This window comes from Aulonocara sp. 'chitande type north' Nkhata Bay, linkage group LG4 (assembly GCF_057382095.1).
Source record: "Aulonocara sp. 'chitande type north' Nkhata Bay isolate Kocher_YH1m ecotype deep benthic linkage group LG4, A_spYH_male_GT1.1, whole genome shotgun sequence".
Lineage (NCBI taxonomy): Eukaryota > Metazoa > Chordata > Actinopteri > Cichliformes > Cichlidae > Aulonocara > Aulonocara sp. 'chitande type north' Nkhata Bay.
This window is the reverse complement of record NC_141347.1, coordinates 25,471,199-25,492,925: the sequence shown is the minus strand read 5'-3', so window position 1 is coordinate 25,492,925 and position 21,727 is coordinate 25,471,199. Positions and strand designations below refer to the sequence as shown.

The 21,727-nt window shown below is 38.8% G+C and overlaps 2 protein-coding genes across 6 annotated transcripts in view; both read left to right on the top strand.

Moving 5' to 3' along the window:
• The first annotated feature begins 560 nt into the window (after positions 1-560).
• LOC147332712 (charged multivesicular body protein 6-like) lies at positions 561-6,111 on the top strand. Its single transcript, XM_086289385.1, has 8 exons — positions 561-935; positions 2,133-2,242; positions 2,513-2,600; positions 2,988-3,074; positions 3,176-3,241; positions 3,479-3,559; positions 5,571-5,646; positions 5,742-6,111. Exons 1-8 carry the CDS (start codon positions 870-872, stop codon positions 5,789-5,791), a joined length of 624 nt encoding a protein of 207 aa, XP_086145511.1. The 5' UTR covers positions 561-869; the 3' UTR covers positions 5,792-6,111.
• A 1,228-nt stretch (positions 6,112-7,339) lies between these two features.
• LOC147332711 (BAR/IMD domain-containing adapter protein 2-like) overlaps positions 7,340-21,727 on the top strand; it is a 52,092-nt gene continuing 37,704 nt past the window's right edge. For all 5 annotated transcript variants that reach the window (XR_015128835.1, XM_086289381.1, XM_086289384.1 and 2 more), the window contains exon 1: positions 7,340-7,568. Coding sequence is in view for 4 of the 5 variants with exons in the window: in XM_086289381.1 (XP_086145507.1) it covers positions 7,497-7,568 (72 nt within the window). In the remaining variant the exon portion in view is untranslated. The remainder of the gene's footprint in view (positions 7,569-21,727) is intronic.

Genomic DNA, 21,727 nt, shown 5'->3' with positions numbered 1-21,727 from the left:
CCTGACACAATAAATATACACTTTGGTATGTCACATTTTTTGTCTAATAGCTGAGAATCATTTTGGTGCAAGAATACAGTTTTATGGCTGTTTAACCGTTTTATCTTTGATATTTTTTGTAGATTCAACTAAAGAAATGGGAACTAAATGTTTTTCGCAACATACTGGTGTAACAAAAGTATCTAAAGGTGCCGTTTAAAATGTGCACTTCACGAAACGTCTCTTATGTGTAGACACAACGGCAAACTCTAATGAAAAACTTAGTCTGGCTCCTTGGAAGTAAACTAAAAATAAATAAGAGTTGTCTCTGTTTCCAAGACTTTTGCACAATATTGAGTCATTTAGAATGCTGTCCTCTTATCACATTGCTTAACCTTACTAATGTGAAATAATACAAGAGCTGTCTGTTAATTTCCTGCCTTTATGTTGAGCAAAATCTGCTATTTTTAGAGGAAACGTTTCTTGATTGCTCTCCATGGTGCTGATCCTGGAACCCCCGGAGAGGCGGAAGCTCTCCAAGGTACCAACAGTCCGGCGAGAGTGTTTAACATGTGCCCCCTATACAATCTGCAGTTGAATTCATTTTATCATAGTAATAGGCGCAGCTGTTACCGCACGTACCATGTCACAATATAACAGGAATGAATATCAGAACAACGAGCTCTAATAATCAAGTAATGTAACGCTTCGGATTATACGTCCTGCCTTGCTTGCCGTAGGAAACGCGGAAAACAAAAAGAACTGAGGGCATGGTGTAGTCAGTTAGCCTGTTAGCCATTTTAGGCTAATTACTATCGTACAAAATGTTTAGCAAAAAGTGATATTTTTTGTGTTGATACGGGAGAATGTGGCGGGGATGTGGCTGAATAATGGGAAACGTCTTTGGGAGAAAGAGTCGACCTTCTCGTGTAACGGAGCAGGACAAAGCCATTTTGGTGAGCTGATAGCGGTTATAGCATCCCCGTTATCGGGCTAGTGTTAGGGGTTGCACGGTCTTGTGCTGTGGTCACACGGCGAGATGAATTAATATCGCCCGATGTGCTTACTGTTGGGTTTCTCTGCGACTCGTATCTCGTGAGAACTGTATTCCCCTCCTCCGTTTAGCACAGAATTGGTTTCATAAAATATCTACTGAATGAGTACATCTATTTATAATATGCGACATCAGTTTATGGACCTCTTCCTTGTGTTTTTGTGTCTATTTCTTCGTTACTTTTTTAGTAGATTAAAAAAAAAAATTGGGTACTCCTGTTTAACTGCTGCTTAAGGCTAATATCTAATATCTAATCAGCCAATTACATGGTAGCAAAGGATGTAAAAGATGAAGCTGTCAGGCAGGAGGCGAAGAGAAAGACCACAATTATGGATATATGAAAGGAGAGCGGAAGAGGATGCAAGAGATCGTCTATGGAGGCAGATCTGCTGTTACATTCCTAAAGGCAGTTCTCTCAAAATGACCTGATGATGACAGAGTTCATAAGCAAATGAGCAGACTCCTTTGAGCTGATGAGAAGATAACAGTAACTACTACTCATTACCACCAAGGTATGCAGAAAAACACATCTTCTGCAAGTTTCAAACAACATCGCAAACCTTGAAGCAGGTGAGGTACAGCAGCTAAGAACAGGAAAATTAGGTTACAGTTCACATGAGCTCACCAAAATTGCACCATAGACACTGAGATAGTAGGGTCAGAATTTGTAAACGACATGAAAGCATTGATCCACCCTCCCCATCTTGTACCAAATGGGCAACATTTAAATGCTGCATCCTCCCTGAGTATTGTAGCTGACTATATCCATGACTCTAAGCACAGTCTATCCTTGTTCTCGTGGCTAGTTCCAGCAGAATAATGCGCCATGTCAAAAGCTCAGATCAACTCAAACTGTTTGTTTGATCGTGGCAATGAAGCCACTGTACTCAAATGGCCTTCACAGTCAGCACTGTGATTTGGTGTAACGGGTGGTGCAGATCTGCTGCAACTGTGTGATGCTGTCATGTCAGTATGAACCAACATATTTATCTAACTCATGGCTAGCAAGGTGTACCCAATAAAATGGCAAGGAATGTGTATATTATATTGTTGTTGTTGTTGTTGTTTTTTTCATTTTCTCGTTGGGGATTTTGTCCAGCAACTGAAGCAGCAGAGAGACAAGCTGAAGCAGTACCAAAAGAGAATCACCTTGCAGCTGGAGAAAGAGCGACGTCTAGCAAAGCAGCTGCTACAAGATGGCAAGAAGGAGTAAGCACAAGTCTCGATTTTACACAATATCTACCAGCATGTAGTTACACTACTGTGAATACTGGCAACAATGTAAACAAATGAGGTTTACTTAAATATGGATAATGCTACTTAAAATTTCCCAAGTTAATGACTCCTGCACAGAGTCCGTTTTCTCTTTTGTAATTCAATTTACTTTATTCGGCATGCAGCGGTACACACTGTATTCGTACTGTAAACAAAAGATATTCTTTGCAATATGATGCTTTGTGTTTTCATTTGTTATTGCAGAAAAGCGCTGTTGCTTCTTAAGAAAAAACGGTACCAGGATCAGTTACTAGAAAAGACCGAAAATCAGATTTCAAATCTCGAGCGCATGGTAAGTTTCATAGCATCAGTCCACCAGGCTTTGATATTCAGTGCCAAGGGAGAGTGGACCAGTTCAATTCTGCAGTATTTAACAGTTTCCAAAATAACTGTTAATAATATGATTGCTTAAATGCAAATTGGTCCAAAGTTGAGAAGTCCATTGTGGCCTTAAATTCATTTGTGATACAATACTGTTTTGTGATTACTTGTGATTTGTTACTATATTTCATGCTAATCCAAACCAAAAAATAGTGTAATGTAAAGTGTTTGTTTTAACTCAGTCTCTCTTTAATCACTATTTTATGAGAAAATAAAAGGGACAAATACTATTTGATTTGTTGTTTTGTTTATTTATATTTCATGTAACTATTTTTACAATGTAATTGTTTGTCAACAGGTTCAAGACATTGAGTTCATGCAAATTGAAATGAAAGTCATTGAGGGACTTAAAGTTGGCAACGACTGTCTGAAGAGCATGCATGAGGTAGTGCTTTCCATTGTTTTTCCTGTACTATGCATTTTCAAAATATTTTAATACCACCTTAAGAGTTATAAACATGAGTGTATAATGTAACATTATGACAGATCATGTCAATAGAAGATGTGGAGAGAATCCTGGATGAGACACAGGAATCGACTGACTATCAAAGGGTAAAATGCCTGATGTTTATCAAATATACCTGCACAGAACTATCATTAATACCGGTACTGCATGTATGCCAAAAATCAGCTGAGGTTTGATTAAACTACATGTCCAATAGTAATTATTTCCTTCATATTGTAGTGTATGTTCTGGGATGATACATATCACTTTAAGAGAATTTTTTAAATCAACGATTTCGTTTGTTTGTTTGTTTTTAATTTATTGCTTCATTTATGCACCTGTAGCAAATAGATGAAATGTTGGCTGGAGTCCTGACACAAGAGGATGAGGATGCTGTCTTAGCAGAGCTGGAAGCTATCACTCAGGTGGGTGTTACACTGCATTGTAAACCTTTGTTATTACTAAAAATATTTCCAAAGCATGCATGCTCTTTTGCTGTTATCGCCCCACTTCATCTAATAGTTACGCCCACCAAGGCTCCGAGCGTGACCGCAGCATTCAACTGCTGGCCACTGAGTGCTTCCACTTGAGCAATTATGTGGTTAAAGCTGTGATTCACGGTTGACTCATGCAGGCATATCACACCTAAACTGAACGTTGCCATTTAATCTTAAATCTATAGAAATCTGGTTTTTGAAGAGAAGAAAACTGTGTTGCAAACTTAGAAGAAGAATTTTTAAGCTAATTACAATATAAATGTAGCATAATAACACAGTGAATATGAAACAACTGTGGGTATGAATTTGGTTAATTCATTGTGATTAAAACCTCAGAAGATTATTCTTTTATGATGTAATTATTATCCTAAATTACACATTCACATGTCTGTCAAACTACATGCTGTAAATTACTATTTTTCACATTTGTACAAAGACTAGTTTTAAGAATCAGTTTGACACAATTATGCAAATAAAATTGTAGCGCAGTAGATATTATTGTATTTGAAGCTGAATTAAATGTGTTTCTTCTTAAAGACAATTTTTAAATGCATACAAAAATATCCTCCCACACTGCTAGACCTCACTATTGTACAATGAAATCAGTTATAAAAACCCAAATACTGCATGAATTACACCAGTGCAAATTTCTCTGTAGATTATCTTTACAAACAGGAAACAAACAAAAAACAACTCCTGAATAGAAAGCTCATTATAAAGATTAACAAGTTGTTTTAAGAAAAATTACCTGAAGCAACAAGAAGCAGAAATTGATTTTAGAAAAAAAAAAAAGAGGAATATTATTTTATTTTGAAGGAGCTATAGTGTTTTGGAAACTGTGAAGTATGGTGTAAATGCAAAAAAAAAAAAAAACCTAAAGAGGTAATGCATGGAAACAACATGAGACCTCCCAGAAAATGTCTGTAAGAGGGGCAATTAAAATGAATATATCTGAAAATCAATAGAATCATCTGGGGAAAAAACAACATCATTTATTGAGCAAAGAAAACTATTTTTTGCAGTTTTGCCTCTGAACACCACCACAGTGGATTTTTAAAAGATTTTTAGAAGGTTTAATATGAGGCCAAAAGAAATATCGGTGAAACTGAGAAAGGCCATCAGGCTAAAAGAACACAATAAATCTATCAGACATACGAAAAGGAGACAATGTTATGCCATGTAGGGGTGTCAGTGGATCTGGGCCACTAGTGTTAATTGATGATGTGCCTGCTGATTGAAGTAGTAGGAATATTTCTGAAGTGTACAGCGCTGTACTCTCTGCTCAGATGCAGGCATATACTGCAAAACTGACTGCAGCACATAGATAATGACTCGAGCATATATGTCCAAGCTTACTACAAAAGCAGCACAAGAGTTTCTCAAGGCAAAGAAATGAGATATCCTTCAATGACCAAACGTGTGACCTGATCCCACCACAACATAGCTTTACAGTTACTAAATGCAAACCTGGATGCAGAACATGCCACAGCAGAGGATTTAAAGGAAAGAAACAAAGCATTTTGTTGATGTCCGTGGGTTCTAGACTTCAGGCAGTCTTTTGCTGCAATGGCTTTTTAGACAAGTATTAGAAACAGTCCTTATATTTAAAATTATGTTGGTTTATGTGACTAATTTTGAGTCTAGGAAAATGGAGGTTTGTGCATAAAAATGGATGTAATTCCTAGTTAATGGCATACTGTTTGCTGTACTTCAATCACAAATTGATTTCTAAAAAAATCTAAAATCCCTTGTTCTGGTGTGCAGAGCCAAAATGTCAAAAACTGTCTTTGTCCAATATATTATGCACCTAAACTAAAATTAAAATAAAATCGTTGTGCAACTTTTTGTAGTACTGCTTTGATAATAAGTCCACAAATTTTTCAGCTTTTCAGGAACTAAATATGTCAGCTGGCTTTCGTAATCTCTCTTTCTGAAACAGGAAGAAGACGTAGCACTTCCAGAGGTCCCCAGTGAACCAATACCAGAGGTGTCAGAAGCAGCTAAAGCAGAGCCAGGTACATCTAATCTTTCACTCAACAAATCATTCCTTAAACAACCATAAATTAGTGTTTGACGTCACACTATTTTATTTTGATTTTGTGTTTTCTAGAGAGGCGAGAAGCAAAGAGCAAGCCAGACAGAGAGCTGTTGGCAGCCTAGTAGACTGAATGTGTGGTCTGTATCCAGTGTTAAGCTGCATAAAGAGGTGGATTTCTTTTTTTTTCTGGGATTTGGTATGTGAACACGGGACCTGCACACATCAGTGCATCTTCACACAATTTACAGCATCAGCACTGTCTGTACTTGGTTCACCGCTCCACTTAAGTCATGCATAAAGTGAAATATTCTATTTCTCTGTGTCTGATTTGGTTAGGAAGAGAAGTGTTGCATTGTAGCTGTTATTGTAGAATAACAGGAGTTTTTAGATGTCTTACACATTATTTACAGCTTTACATATTAAATTGAGCTGTGGGAACAAACGCTGTCCTGTCTTTATTTGTCCACAACTGATTATTTTTTGTCTTTCTTGTAATTTTTATAAAATGAAAAATTAATAAAAATAATAAATACCAGTGAAAATATGCACCATACTTTCTCCAGAAGGGGGCACTCCTCACTTGTGTTTTTCTACACCGCACTCCACATAACAGGTGTCTTCATTTAGAGTGCCCTTAGTGTGTACTTGTTGAAAGAAAATCAAAATCTCATGTTGCTAATATGTGGGTGATGTTTAGACAAGGAAGAAAATATAGTATTTACAATCTGACACTAAGCAGCAATTAGACACTAATTAGCATGTACAATGCAGCTAACACAAATTATCCTATGAGGAAAAACAGCACCTATGGTGTAACAGGTACAGTGCGACTTCCCTAAAGCCTCATGTAATAGTAGGCATACTTGAGGCAGATTTACGTGGTGTATAATGGCTTTAATCGGAGGAATATGGCTTAAATTCACCACACTGAGACTCTATCATTTATTACTGATTACTGGTGCGCATGGAGATAAACTGGCAGGATGATCCCACTACTTTAACCAGCTGTTCATGCTTAGTCACATATGTTTATAGGTTAAGGTATATGCTAGGTCCTATTGTGCATAACTCTACCAAGCTTATCATTGTAAACACTGGAGCGATATGAATAGATAAACATACATATTTTAAAATACATGGAATTTGTGGCTACGAGAACGAATTTGCCTCAAATATTTAGTAATGGTAGAGATTTAGGGGGCGGGCTCTAAATCTGCATTTTGACAAGATGGTGCTGCGTTCTATTACCGTGGGAAATAATGTTTTTAACCGTTTAGTATAACAAAAACACGTCGCGCAACGTAGTAGAAATTTCGTTATGTGACTTTCATTGCCATGATAACGTAGGCTACCATGACAGCCTTTAATAATTGTTTGGGTTTTTAAATTTTATACTTTTGGGGGATAAAAGCCCTCCCTTCATATTTTCTCATTCTTGTTTACCCCTAATCTATACGTCCGAATGTATTAGATTTTACTTTTAAACTTGTAAACAAAAGGTGGAAAATGTTATACTATGTTATACTTCTTTTGTTTAAATCTTCGCATCGCACACAGTGTTTAAGAGATTGCGAAAAAAATTAAATAAAATAAAGGAAGCCCAACAAAAATCAGAACTTCCGAGTAGACCGTAAAGGCAGCATCGGACTGTCAGCTGTGGAGAGAGAAGGTGTGTTTAGTTAGTGGGTTTCGGGAGCGCAGAGCCACTCGGTGTCTTATCTCGCCTGTTGTTAGCTCGCACTCGTGCATTTACCCGTCTCTCCCCTGTTTTTTTTTTTTTTCCCTTTCTCTCCGCGGATACACGTTTAAAGTAAAAAAACAACGTTTATGGTCCTGGCTGAAGATTTCACCATGTCTCGCACAGACGAGGTTCACCGTTTGACGGAAAATGTCTACAAGGTAAGGTTCAACTAATTAATAAAGTTCGGAGGTATATACGAGCATGTAATTTCAGCCGCAAAGTAAGCACTCCAGCGGCAAAATGAATTTGATCTTTGTATAGTTTTGGTCAAGATGCATTCAAAACCCATTTTTTTAAATCATCGATGATCCCTTAAGGGAGAGGCGCCGAAACGCAGCAGGTTACTATTATTATTATTTTTTATTTTTCACTTGATCAAAAATAATGTATTTTCCGCCTCCCTGTACTTTTGCGTTCCACCACAACTTAAGGCAACACTGCAAAATCAAAGTCACTCACTCTTGCTATTCCTGCTCCTTGGCCTGTTGCATGAGTAGCCTACACCTATAGCGGTCTGCTTGAAGGTAGTGTGAGCTGTTCGTTGGTTAACTACTGGTTATTGAGCACAGCCTGCTGAAACATTAACATACTGCATTCCAGAAGTCGGTGCTCGAGTGGCACAAAAGCCTAAGCATCCTGTTGCAACAAGTAAATATTTGCCTCTTCAAACCTGTTCTTCTTAAAACTCCATGTGAACTGCGTTTGATTGCAAAGCCTCAATTCTGGGAAAGACACATTCTAGGTAAAAAATGAATGGAAGCGATTGCACCATCTAAGCCCACCATTTATTTTTTTAGCTTTTTTCATGTCTCAGTATTTTTAATGCAAAACTTGTCTTCAAATTCTTTTTGTAGAAACAGCAATGGGTTGGATTTACAGCTGTATACTAAAGAAGAGCACCTGATGACAGAATAATAAGGAAATTTGCCATTTATCATCTACCAGTGCTTTCCCCTGTTGGTGTATACATGGCTGGAATGCTCATTTGATTATAGAAGTGGTTGATGAATAACTTAAAAGAGCTAATGCCCTAATCATGCGCTTGTTTTCGTGCTGATTGCTTTATAATTTATTAAACCTCACTGCAGGCTTTGTTTAACAACCTTTGCCATGGTTTAGAGTTGCAGCCAGTAATGGAATGTCAACATAATCTCACCGTATGATGGCTTGCTCCTGTGTCTGCTCTGTAATATTCTTGGGTTTCCTTAATGACTTAGGCCTGCTTGAGGTGGTCTCTATCTTATATCTGTATATATATCTAGGTATTGATACGTGTAATAACCTAAATATACTCTATCGCTAGCTGTTTCCATGCAAAGCATAAGCCAGCAGAAGTTTTGCGAAACCCATGAATGAGTCAAGACGAGCTGTTCTGATACCTATAGGGAATTGAGGTATCAGAAATGAGCAGACATCTAGGGGTTCTTAGAGCCATAAATTGAAGTAAATGTTCCCAGCACTGGTTCCAAGTTTACCTGAATGCCCTTTATCATATGGGGTTTATACAAGTGCTTATTTCCTGCAAATGTTGGTAAATCAGTCCCTCCATAAAAGGGGGAAGAAAGAAATGCTCCAGATTCCCGAGTTCTTTGGGGAGAACAGACCCCTCTGCAGATTTTGGTGCTCATTCAAGTAAAAGCCCAGCAGTGAGTCTCTGTCTCTGGGGTGAAAAAACCCTGTCAAAGCCCTGACAGTCCAACACTGATGGGCAGTAGAGTGGAGAAAGAGAGTCCCACTTCCAACACTGGGGAACTGACCCAGTGGCAAAAGCCAGGAGGTCAGAGAGTGAGTGTTATCTATAGTCACTGCTTCTTTGGCACTTTGTCATGCTTTTTTCACCAAACCTTGCAGCATAAAAGCAAGTTTCGTACTGTTTCTTTAATATTTCAAGAGTTCAGTGTGACCCATATCTCAGTGAGGGGAGAAACACGAGTCTTTTACTGTATACTGCGTGTTGTTAATGCAGTAGAGCTGCAGTGATGAACTGAGTTAACAGTCAGAAATTATTCCACAAGTATCTGTGTTATTGTGTGTTATTGTCTTTATTCTGGTCATCCTTGAAACACAACTCTAGATATTGTCTGCCTCTCTATAAGATGATTAAGACTAGCTTTGGGTATATGTTAACAGACACTTTTGCATGTTTTTAAGACATTATTATTTGATCCCGTCCTATGACCTTTAATTTTCACAAAGAAATGCAGTTTCAAATTTTTATAGTAGTTTAATTTTTGTGAGAAACAGAATATCATCCAAAAATCCAGGAAAAAAGCAAGTATTTGATCCAGTGCAACCCACAAAGAATTATGTCTCCTAATATACAGATAGCTATGTGCTATTTTTGTGGTACACGGATTACAATTAATCGATAAATGATCTAAACTTTTTATGAGTATAAAGCTGACCTGTCCTCTGAATCAGCTTCTTCCAGTCCAACATCTCTGCCAGTATGGGCAAGAGCAAAGAGCTCTCAAAGGATATTAAGAACAAGACTGTAAACCTGCACAAGGCTGCAGCGGTCTAAAAGACCATCAACAAGAAGCTTGGTGAGAAGGTGACAAGTTTTGCTGCGACTATTTGGAAATGTAAGAAATACAAAATGACCGTCAATTGCCCTCAGTCTGAAGATCTTGCCTCACAAGGTGAGGAGGATCTTGAGAAAGCCGGCAGACACAGAAGGCAGTCGGGACCACAATCGCCAAGAACACCACTGGAAATACATTATGCCTAGTGGACTCATATTTGCAGCACCCATAAGGTCTCCCAGCTCAAGAAGGCACATGTTTAGGACCATTTTAAGTTTCAAGTGAACATCTGAATGATTCAGAGAAGGCTTGGAAGAAAGTGCTGTGTATGACCCAGAGAACACCAACTTCAAGGAGGTGGAAACATTATGCTTTGGGGCTGTTGCTTCGTGGCTGGGTCTTCCAGCATGACAACAATCGAAACACACTGCCAAGGCAACAAAGGAGTGGCTTGCTTAGAAGCACATCATAATCATGGACTGGCCTAGCAAGTTACCAGACTTCAGTCCTCCTCAGTAGAAAATCTTTGAAGAACCTTAAAGGATTTAGAGTGTTTCTATAAAGAGGAGTGGGCCAAAATCCATCCTGAAACATGTGAAAACCCAGTGACCACCAAGTGCTACGTCATATGTTGCTTGGAGATCAAATGCTTATTTCACTAAATGACAGAGAAGTCAGTTTATAGCATTTATTTAATTTAATGTGGGGTTTTGTTCTAGATTTTTGCTTGGTATTCTGTGTCTCCCCATTTAAAGGAAACTGCTATGAAAATTGGAGACTTATCTTTTCTTGAAAGTGAGCAAACTTCCTAATTCAGCAGGGGGTCAAATAATTATTCCATTGACTGTATATGTGGCACAATCATTGTTTAATCAAGACAAAAAAATTGAGTTGGATCAGTTATAAAAATTTTATTAACCATAGTTTACACTCAAAATAATGCAGTAATCAGCATGTTTCAGCACTTGAATCTACTGTTATGAGTTAAGATGCAAAATTACACATTGTCTGAGGCTGAAATGCAGACTGTCATCTTTAATTTCAGGGGAGTTTCAGCCAAACTGATGAAACAGTACAAGTCATGGCTTCTGTTACACGATTAGATTAAAATGATAGAAAATGGATGCCTGAAAGTGCACAGAGGTAAATGGAAACTTCATCCACCGTATGATCACTGGCTTGGAAAGAAATACATAATGATTGAATGTTTCTTTGTGTTTTGCTGAGTAAGAGTCAAACTTGGAATCTCAAGTTGTTGTTTTTCATGTTAGACCTTTTTTGTGCTAATTGCCTGTGGTGATTGAACATGAATAGTTTTGTGCACCTCCAAGCGATAAACACAAAAATAATTGCTTTAACTTCCAAAACCTTGTAACCCTGCTTATCTCTCTGGTCTGTACATATCAGACAGCAGACAATAGTTGTTTGTCTGATTTGCAAGCAAACAACTCCTGAGGAAGAGAAAATGTTTAAAAAAATATGCAGAGACTGTAAAGTCATTGTAGTCAGCAGCTGGGCAGATACCGAGTAATCACTAGGGAGGTTAGGGGGGTAACTGCGCTGCTGTGAGTCATGTTAGCCCAGTTGAGAGTGTGTGTTTAACAGGGCTGGAACTGTAGGCATGGTGAGAGCAAGAGTGGGGATTCTGCATCTCACTCTGAGTATTGTTCCTTCAGCAAAGGGCAGAGACACTCCTTACTTTCCAGAGATGACTTTATCTTAATCAACAAGGGAGTCAACTCTGTAAACCCAGCAATCCCTGCATGATCCTCCATGACTCACTTCAATTCTCCTCCCTCACGTAGACTGGCAGTTCCAGACGAGGTGACTGGTATATAGTCATTCCTGTGCTGACACAGGGAGACAGATACTTAAGACTGACACTCAGCGCTTGCATGTTTGAGAACGTCTGTGTCTGCACTGCTGTCATCTCCACCAGCTGGTCATGCCACCGGCTGCCTGTGAAAGGTGGTGGCCTAGATCAAGCCTCTTAGCATGCCGCTGGATCAAGTCTCAGACTGACCTGGCTCGGGAGGAGGGGAGGACAAGATGAAGTGAATAAACAGATTAGAGCAAGCCTGAATGCAGCTTCGAAAGAACAGAGCTGTGTGCTAAGCCAGTCAATAGTGCAACCTCTTAACTGCTAACATTATATGCTGCTCTCCTGAAGAATAAATAACATGGACGTTTACATCAAAGCTAAACGCCCCGTGGAAGAATGTAACTTTTTCTTGTATTTCTTCACCCTTTGTCACAGAAAGTATTGCGTGTTCTGCCCCCGATACAATGCAGTGCAGGTTTTGAACACACCCTGACAGGTAAGGAAATAAAAGGGTGTGGCTCATCACCACTAGCCCTCAGGACAGCGCCGTTTTCCCATGGAACACCACTCCCTAAATGTCAACACAGCCCGGAAGCCAGTAGATGCCATTTTCTCAAATGTCTGTTATGAATGTGGCAAAATAGTCGTTTGACGTTAAGTGGATCAAGCGCGTTCTGCAGTGCGCTCTTGTTATTTGATCTTCATTTTGTGGTTGCCTGATAGCGGCTGCAGTATGTCTGATTTAAAGAAAAAACCCTCATCTGAAATGCAGTTTCTCTGCCTAAAAGACATCTTGTTATGTAATAGGTTTCTCTCTCAGTTGCAATATTGTCGTGACATTCACTACACTCAAATGAATGTTACTCTGGTGATGATAAGAGAACTACAGTTTCACCACAATCTCATGTGGGAGATCTGAACAGGTGGTCTCTTAGCAACAACGTGCCATTATTCTTATGTGTTTCTGTCATATCATTGTGCTAAAAGACTTGCAGTTGGTGAAGGGCTAGAGAAGGCGTGTGAGAGGGAGGAATAGCGATAGAAGGATAGTATTTTTTTTTTTTTTCAAATATGGACATGTTTATTTCAGAAAGGGAATAAAAGGAGATGTAGAGCTAATGAAATGCTTACTAAAAGCCCCAGAAAGGATCTAGTGTAAACCAGCCTCTTTGATGTATATACAGTGCTGTGTGTCGTTTGTTTGGTCTTACAATAAGAAGTTGTCTGGAGCTGCATAAGTGAAAATGCCATATATTGTTTTATTTGCCTTTTTCCTTGCCGCACGTCAAATAAGGCACCACTTGTCTTATAAAATGCAATTTAAAGGAGTTTAAAATGACTTGTGCTTCTGAACATCTGCCCCCAGAATATAGTGTTTCAACAAGTTTATTCCTGTGGTGCCTAGGGCCTTGAAAAGATTGCATTATGCACTGCAGGAGATATCATAACATTCATTGCAGATTTGTTCCCTGTGCCTTTGACTGCGATGCTGAGAGAGGACTATTGCTCCACACACCCACCTTCTCTGCACGTCTGGGGGCGGATGGTTTAGAGACATTCTCTTTTCTTTTACTCATCATTGCTTTTTTTTGTTTTTTCCAAGGGCATAGACTGGCGATGCTGACTGCTAAATCCAAAGCTACACTCCAGTGACTCAAACATGCTTCATGACAATCACTGATCATTAAGGTTGATTTGAAGTCACCCTGTTAGCATGGCTACTCTCCCGAATGTAGAGGATAGAAAGAAAATGTAAAAGAATATAGAAGGATTTTGTTTATTTTAGAAAAATAAAGCGTTAAAGTGTTGCCAGTGAAGAAGAAGAAGAGATGAAGAGAAGGAAAAATAGATGGAGACATTCCACATCCTTGTTGAAATAGTCCCTAATTACTGTGGAGGGTGAAGCTGTAATTACACAGACAGAAAGAGACACAGAGACAGAAAATTTCAGTTCGTACTGTGTCAATGGACACAATGGTCTTGCATTGATGGGCCATGAACTAGAGTTAACATGCCTGTGGCCGCTCTTACTCTATACATCTGTGGCAAATGCTGCTACTTTCAGTAGGATTGGCTACACTACACCCACAAGGCCAGCTCAACAGGCAGCCACAGTGCTCTTCTGAGCCCCAAGCCAGTTGTACTTATGAGCAGAAAGTCAGTAATGCTGCATGGATACCCAGATGGTTTGAATGTTCCTTTAGGTGAGAACATTTTGACGCAGCCAAATTTTGCCATTTGGATATAAAATGAGTAATGCAGCAGATTTGCTGCTCTGCCACTGTAAACTTTCTTTTTTTTTTTTTTTTTTTGTAGCATTCAAAAGACCTTTATCTATATCCATCTATATCTCAGAATGTACATGTATCTCAATGAATCAGCATCAAAACAAAACCAAAAAAAAATCTGTGGCAAAACAATGCCACCCACATGTTATTTTCAAATTAATCAAGCACTTAGTTGACTGACACTGTGGGAAGCTTAAATGGGAAATTTGCAGTTTCAGTTTGTTTAGGTGTTTTCTTTCTGTTTTGGAATGTGGAGAAACTGGAGTGTTACAGGTAGTTCTGTAGCAGTAGGATGCTTGCACAGTACAACACATGTTTTTCATTGTATTTATTTGTTTCTTCATTTTTATAGAATTGCCCGCAAGCTTTCAAACTGATGTGCAAAAATGTTAATTTCCTATACAGCCAGCCAGTGACGTAACCTAAAATACAATGAAAGATTTTCTCAGATTCAACATTTTCTATTTTTCAATTTGAAAGCTAAAATCATATTTTGAGGGATTTGTGGGAAATACATCCCTTTCCTCCACAAAAGGAAAAGGATCTTTTGCTGGTAAAAGAAATAAAGCTAGCAAATAAGTCTGGTCTCGGTTGCTGTGGTAACCAGTGTCTGCACTGAGTTAGTTGAATGGTTGATGCTGAGGTGGATGAGGGGGTCACACTAGCTGCAGATGACAGAAAAGCAAACAAACACAGTAAATAGTTGGTCTCTGGTGTGTATGTTATTTGTCCGGCAGAGACAGAAGGGGACATTTCAGTTTAAAGGTGAGGAAAAGATAAAGTAATTGTTTGTAGAGGGCTTGGTTTTTCCTACTCAATCTGAGACCCCTTAGAGACAATTATGGACCCCAAAAGAGTCTTTAAAAAAAACTCATGTCTGCTCTGTTATACTGAAATTTGCCAAAGTGCCTTTTCGTGACTAATATTTACAGTAGGGGCCATCTCCAACCTGACAAACCCTTTTATTTCTGTGTAGCATGCAAGGCATTATCATTGAATTGTTGCAAACCCTGACTGAGTTCACAAATACAGCACACAGGAACTGCTGATATTTACCCTCTGCGCTGCAAGTTAATAAGAGTATAGTACAAATCATAAATTCCCCGTTTTATTCCCATCTTACCAGGAGCATGTTTACATGACAGAGGATGGAAAGTAGGCTACTGTTGGCAAGAAGCGATGTATGATTTATAGGCTTTTTTGCAACAGTTTATTTTCAGTGTTTACATAGTTCCTGACATGAGTCTTTTTGGACTAATGACCATGACTGTAGACCTGCACGAAACCCTTTCCACTGTTTATGTTCACAATAAAAATAAAACGTATTCAAAAAATTGGATGACATTTAATACAAGCGTCTAAACCTGCACTGGGTTGTTTCACTACATTTGAAATTTTTAGAAAAGGTAAACGGCTTGTGTGGCACAGCAACATCATTATCTGTGACATAAAAGCCAGCGCTGAAACTGTCAGGAGTTGTTGCAACCAAAGCACATTGTTATAGGAAGAACGTCTCTGTTCTATTTTATATCGATGCCTGTGTTTGACATGAGTGATGCGCAACACTTGAGTGTGCACGCTTCCATAACAAAGGAATGGAGGAGCTGTTTTTGAAGTCTACAAACTTTTCTTTTTTTCTGCTCATAATGTTAAAGTTTTCTCCCTTCAAGAGAACTTGGAAAGGACACACGCATTCATGTGGTATTCTGAGATTTGATTTTTACCTTGGCTTCCACTGAGAGCACATGATGTACCTTCTGCAGCATTAGTAAAGCTTTAAGTATGCGAAACTGCGAACTGGCCATTGGCATCTGCTCAAAGCGTATACCTCTGACATAAGCGCATGCTTTGCATTGTTGTTTGCAGTTTACTGTGTTTCAGATTTACAGTAGCTCTTCAGTTAGTCTTTAGAGTCCTTGTACTTCACAGTCTCTTGATAAGTGCTGGGAATGTCACTGTACTGTAGGGCTTTGATGCTTTGAAGTCTTAACTTCTTTTTAAATCAAATGATAAAACTGCCCATCCTATCTGAGTATACGCAAGAAGTCAAAACACTCAGTTGTCTAATTTTAAGTGTGACGTTTAAATGGAATTTACTTTCTTCTAGTGAAATGTGATGAAGTTTGGAATGCATTCCCTTAGACATGTGTCCTATTTCCAATATGCCAACTGTCTCATTAGTTCTAACACCAAAAAAATGATTTCTGATAAGCTGTGACCAGCCTTAGCACCAAATTGACTGGCTTAGGAGAAAAACCCAGGATGGCATAGCATAAACAACCAGAATACCCTCTGACAGGTACCCAGATATATTCAAATCCAGCACCACTGCTACAATCACAGATTCTTTTTTTTTAAATTTTTAGCTAACTTAATTGTCTAAAGATTTCATTTGTACCTTGATTCATGGGTCGATGTGACAATGAAAGGAAACGTATATGAAAAGAAAAATCCCTGTTAAACAGTCTGAGTTTCGTGACCACACTGTAGAGACATCGTTTGGCCAGCAAGGGGTTTTCTCCCAAGAAATGATTTAGTCAAGGTCCCGTCTGAGGTGTACGGTCTTGAGCCCATCATGTTAATAATCATTCAGTGCACTCAGCTAGACTGGAGATCACACTGGAGCCAAAATATTTGGTCCTAGTACACTAATTAGTTCAGGTATCAGTTGCCCTCCAGCTGAGACTCATTCTTTGCTTATGCACCCTCATTATTAAGAAAGAGAAAGGCAAATGGCATTTTTGCCACTAGTCAGTCCACACAGTATCCACTTTCTTAACATTCTTCCCTAATAACATCAGCAGCTCTGGCAGCTTCTTTCGGCTCTCATCATGTGATAGGTCCTTACAGTCCTCACAAATGCAGTAAATGGCAGATTCAGCGTTCATGTGATCTGGGCATTTATGTATTTATTAAATTTTTTTTTAGGCCTGTGACAAGTTGCTATGTTGAAGAGGAAGTGAGAAGGAATGAGAGAGGGGAGGGTGAGAGGGAACAGATGATGGCTTCCTGGCTTCTGATTGCGCGTGATTCCCCCTGGTTCTAATCAGCTGGTGTTAGTTTCAAATTGCCCCCTTTGCATGTCATTACAATGTTTGTGTGCGTAGGTGTGTGTGTGACAGAGGAGAACAGAGTGAGCAGAGATGAATGAATGTCCCATAATTTGAATCTGCCATCTAGATGCATCGACCTTGTTTCGATTGTTGCTGCTATGGTGAGGGGAAACATTGATTTGTTTAGTGCGCAGAAAGAAATCATTTTTTACGTCGCCTAATAAAGTTTTCCTCTAATCCTCCTTTATACATGCACTCATGCACGCCACAGTTCTCTGTATTCTCCCTGTCTCACCTCTGCAGCACAGCTGGGTGTCAAAGAGATCTGATTAATTTTGCAGGAGACATTAGTCTGCCCTCCTTTGATTGTCTCCCTTAATTTTTTGCTCCGAGTGCTGATAATGAATTCAATCAGTCTTCGTGTAGGCAGTGACGAAATGAGCAGACTCTTCCTCTCAGAAAAGGAGAAAATGACTCGAGCCTTGACTTATTTCTTATTTTATGAATTCTTTAATTAGAAGATGATACAACGAGTTTGAAAAGAGGGGGATACAGTAGCCGATTATACACCTTTTCTTCGTAATTCATAGAATATTTCATCCTCACAGTTTTCTATTCAGTCATCTACTTGATAGCTCTCTCTCTCTCTCCCTCCCTGCCTCTCTGTCGCACAACCTTAAGTGTCTCCTGGCCCCATTTCCCAATTAGCTGTCACAATTAGGGTAACAATGTAGCACAAGAGAACTGGGATGACAAATTTAGCAAAAATGGGAAGAGATGAAGAAAGAAACTACCTCACTTTTTTTCCACTTCTTCACTTCCCTTAACTACATGTCATTTAAGTTCTATTGTAATTCATGTCTCTTATATAATAGTTATATCAGTAGCTAATCGCATAATACTGTAAATTGGCTCCATAGCTGCATGCATTACTGTCTGTTTATAGAGTGTGTGTGTGTGTGTGTGTGTGTGTGCGTGCGTGCGTGCGTGCGTGCATGTGTGTGTGTGTTCGGAACGTGGAAGAAAAGGCAGCTAGGCTTGTGTCACATACCTTTGGCCTCTTCAGTGGGAGAATGTTCTGTAATGATGCTGTACTGGGCCTAGATTTTTTTTTTTTTTATGTAATCCTCCCACCAGTTTTAAACACCACCACTCTTTATTATAACCACTTGTATCAATGTAGGTGTGTGCACGAGTACACACACATGTATTTGTGAATTTGTGATACACACGTTTGTGTAACCTCTTCAATGAGATGCACTGAATAATTTAGGAATAAATATTTTCTTAGCAAGGTCCTGAGGGTTGTCTTTTATCTTCCCAGAGGTAGAACAAGCAGGGATACAATTTGTATTGAGGTGCTATGTGAACTTGAGATAAGGTTCTCAACCAATTATATTTGTATCCTTTGAGTGTGTTAGTCTAACAGAGCCGGGGGGAGAACATTAGAATAATTTATAATATGCGTTTTACTATTGTTTCATCGTAACTTTGCAATAAGTTTATTTAAAACAATTATTTTTATTAAAAAATAAAATAAGTAAGCAGACTGAAGAGTAAGCAGACCACTGAAGAGTCTGTAGGACGTTGTTGCCTTGTGTGTGCTTGTATCTGTATAAGAACAAAGTTTCTCACTGTATTGTTGTTCCACGGTGCACTGTAGACTTACCATGAGTCCATTTTAATTGACAGCTAGACTCAGTCAACAGAAGAGGAGGAGGACTCTAAAAGGCTGTGACTTCTGATTTTAGCCAAACAATATAGGATCCTGAACAACTCTTACTGGTACACTGGTAGTGTTGCTCTGACCACAGCAAATGCTAAAAAACTTCATATGTTGTGCAGAGATTTGTGGGTTTCTAAAATAAAGCTATAGGAGTGGGGTATAGCTTCAAAATTATATTACAATATTTCCAGAAAATTTGGAAGAAAAATATTTAATCTACTGAGCAATGTAACCTCAGTAGTGTAAAGGGTTTTTTTTTTTTTTTTTCCAATGAGCTACTGTCATTGATGTCAGACTACCTAATTTGAAGTGTGAATTTTCTTAAACAAGGTGCCAGCTGCAGCGGGTTTATAGTGCAGTAGTAGTGATACAGCAATATATCCGATGACACAGTCAAGTCAAACATAAACACAAAAGTAGCAAGGAATTTATATCCACCGCCCTCTTTCCCTGGTATATGGAGCACAACTAGTGAGCATTCCAGCGGTACTCAGTGGAGCATTTGTTTAAGTGTGAGTCGCTTATCTCTAGCTAGTTTCTCCCCCTTTTGTAGCCTGGTTGTCTCGAACAGTGTTTTTGTCTCAAGTGGTGAAACAAGTTTGTTATTTTCAGTTTTAGCGGGAACATTTTTCTCGCATGTTTTGCAAAGTACTTCGTTCTCTTGGAGGTTGTTTAGGTACTAAATCATCACCTGAGATGGACGCATGGCTCTGACTCTCAGACATGCCCGAGTGTGCTAGAACGTAAAGGCAAATTTATTACTGGCATTAGCAGGGACAATATGATATGGGACATCCCTGTAAAGCAAAATACTGAAACAAGAGCAAAGACTAAATTACTATTAATCTGATGTGTTTCTTTGAAATATAATTAACAGCACAAGCAATGTTTAAGCATTGGTAGTAAACATTTGCTGGTTTCCTTCAGAGCTTCTTTAGTTATGTAAAAAAATGGTGGAGAATCTCAGGTATTTAACTCCTAGTGGGGGTGATAGGTTTGTAGCTTGAACCCATCCGCTGGAACGTTGAAGACAATATAATTACACTGCAAAGCAAGACACAAGTAGGCAAGCTTCTTCATGTTTCTCGTGCACGGGAGAGAACCGGACAGGCACCGTTCCTTCGCTTGACCCCAGTTGCTCTCGTCCGTTCTCCCGTACCACTGTTCTTTTATTGAGGTTACATGAATATGCATAAGTTCATTAACATATGACGTCTACATACACACAAAGAGTACCGTGTGTGTGTGTGTGTGTGTGTGTGTGTGTGTGTGTGTGTGGACTGCTGATCAAAGGGTCAAACATCCTTGGTCAGGAAGAGGGTAGCCTCCCCCTCACCCTAGATGGTTCATCCTAGATAACACGGTGAGGAAGTCCTGCAGTTCATCTAAACAAAGAGCACTTAGACTAGAACAGACGCAACTACGTTAATCCTACCATAAAACAATAAGACACGGTATGACCTCTCATGCTCCCAAAGTGCTGTCTAATACACACAAAGTTTGCAGACTATCAAGGATCAAAACCTCTACCAATCTACAACTAATTACAAAACTCTAAGCATATATAAGTAAATATTTCTAAGCATAAATGACAATCAACAATACAAATCTAACAGGGGGTTGGCCCCTTTGGAGGTGTTTGCTTTTTAAAGCACTCAAGACTCTCATGACATGGATGATTGCAAACCTACACAGATATTTAACTAACAGTATATATACACAGTAGTGGCCCACAAGTTGTATTTATATCCAGTTTATAATATAACGCAGAAGAAGATGTTTGGGTAATTGAGGAATAGTGTCATCACATGATTTGTCCTGCAAACCAACTTGTGACTTCATTGATTACAGTGGTCTAGCAAGGTCTTTAAAACATGCACAGCACAGCTCTGAAGGCAGTGGTGTGAAATTGCTAGTTAATATAATGAATGAACAACAACCTTTTTATTTTTCTCTTTTCTCTTGACCATTTTGAAAATGTAAATCCTCTACAATAAAGCATCACTTCTTCTTTTGGCTGCTCGCTTTAGGGGTCACCACAGCAGATCATTTGCTTCTATCGCACCCCATCCCTAGCATCCTCTTTTATCACACCAATCCACTGCATGTCGTACTTCATTACATCCATGAACCTCTGTGGTCATTCTCTTTTCCTCTTCAACATCCTTTCTCCATTATATCCACTATCCTCCCTCTGCACATGTCCTATCCATCCCAGCCTTGCCTTTCTAACTTTACAAACTCCTCAGCCTTTATGGTTTTCCTTTATAGGGCAAAAGTCTATCAGGTATTGGTTATAAGAATATTGTTGACAGACAATAAAAAATGTCTAACCCAATACTTAAAACTATATCCTAGTTTGATACCTTTTAAATTGCATTTGCCTATAGATGTATAGATCTAAACCAGTAAATCAGAGTAAATGAGTCATTGATGGTGACTTGTCTTTTGGCATTTTGACGTTATTACTTATAGTTTGCTCCAGTTTTACAATTTTTTTTTTTTTTTGTAAGCAGAGTCATAAAAAGGTGTAGTAATTTAATTACTTATGATAAAGAAAAATAATAGGCAGTTTATATCTTACTCATTTGGACTTTCACTATAGATGGATTACATACATATATGGTGCTGCTCAACTTTTGGCACAGTTTAAAAAAGCAATAAGGAAAAAAACTGGCAGAAAAATGAAGGAAAAAGCAAAAATGCTGAAGTCTGAGTGAGGATAAGAGGCCCATGATTTTCAGGATGGGCTGATGGGGTTTTAGCTTGACACTAGTGGCACCTTACCATATTATTTTGCCACTGTGTGGATTCAGGCTAGAAGTAGATTATAAAGTGTTCTCCAGCAGTATTGATGGTTGGCGGAGACTGCTGCTGCTGCTGCAGTGTTGTAGTTGTCTCTC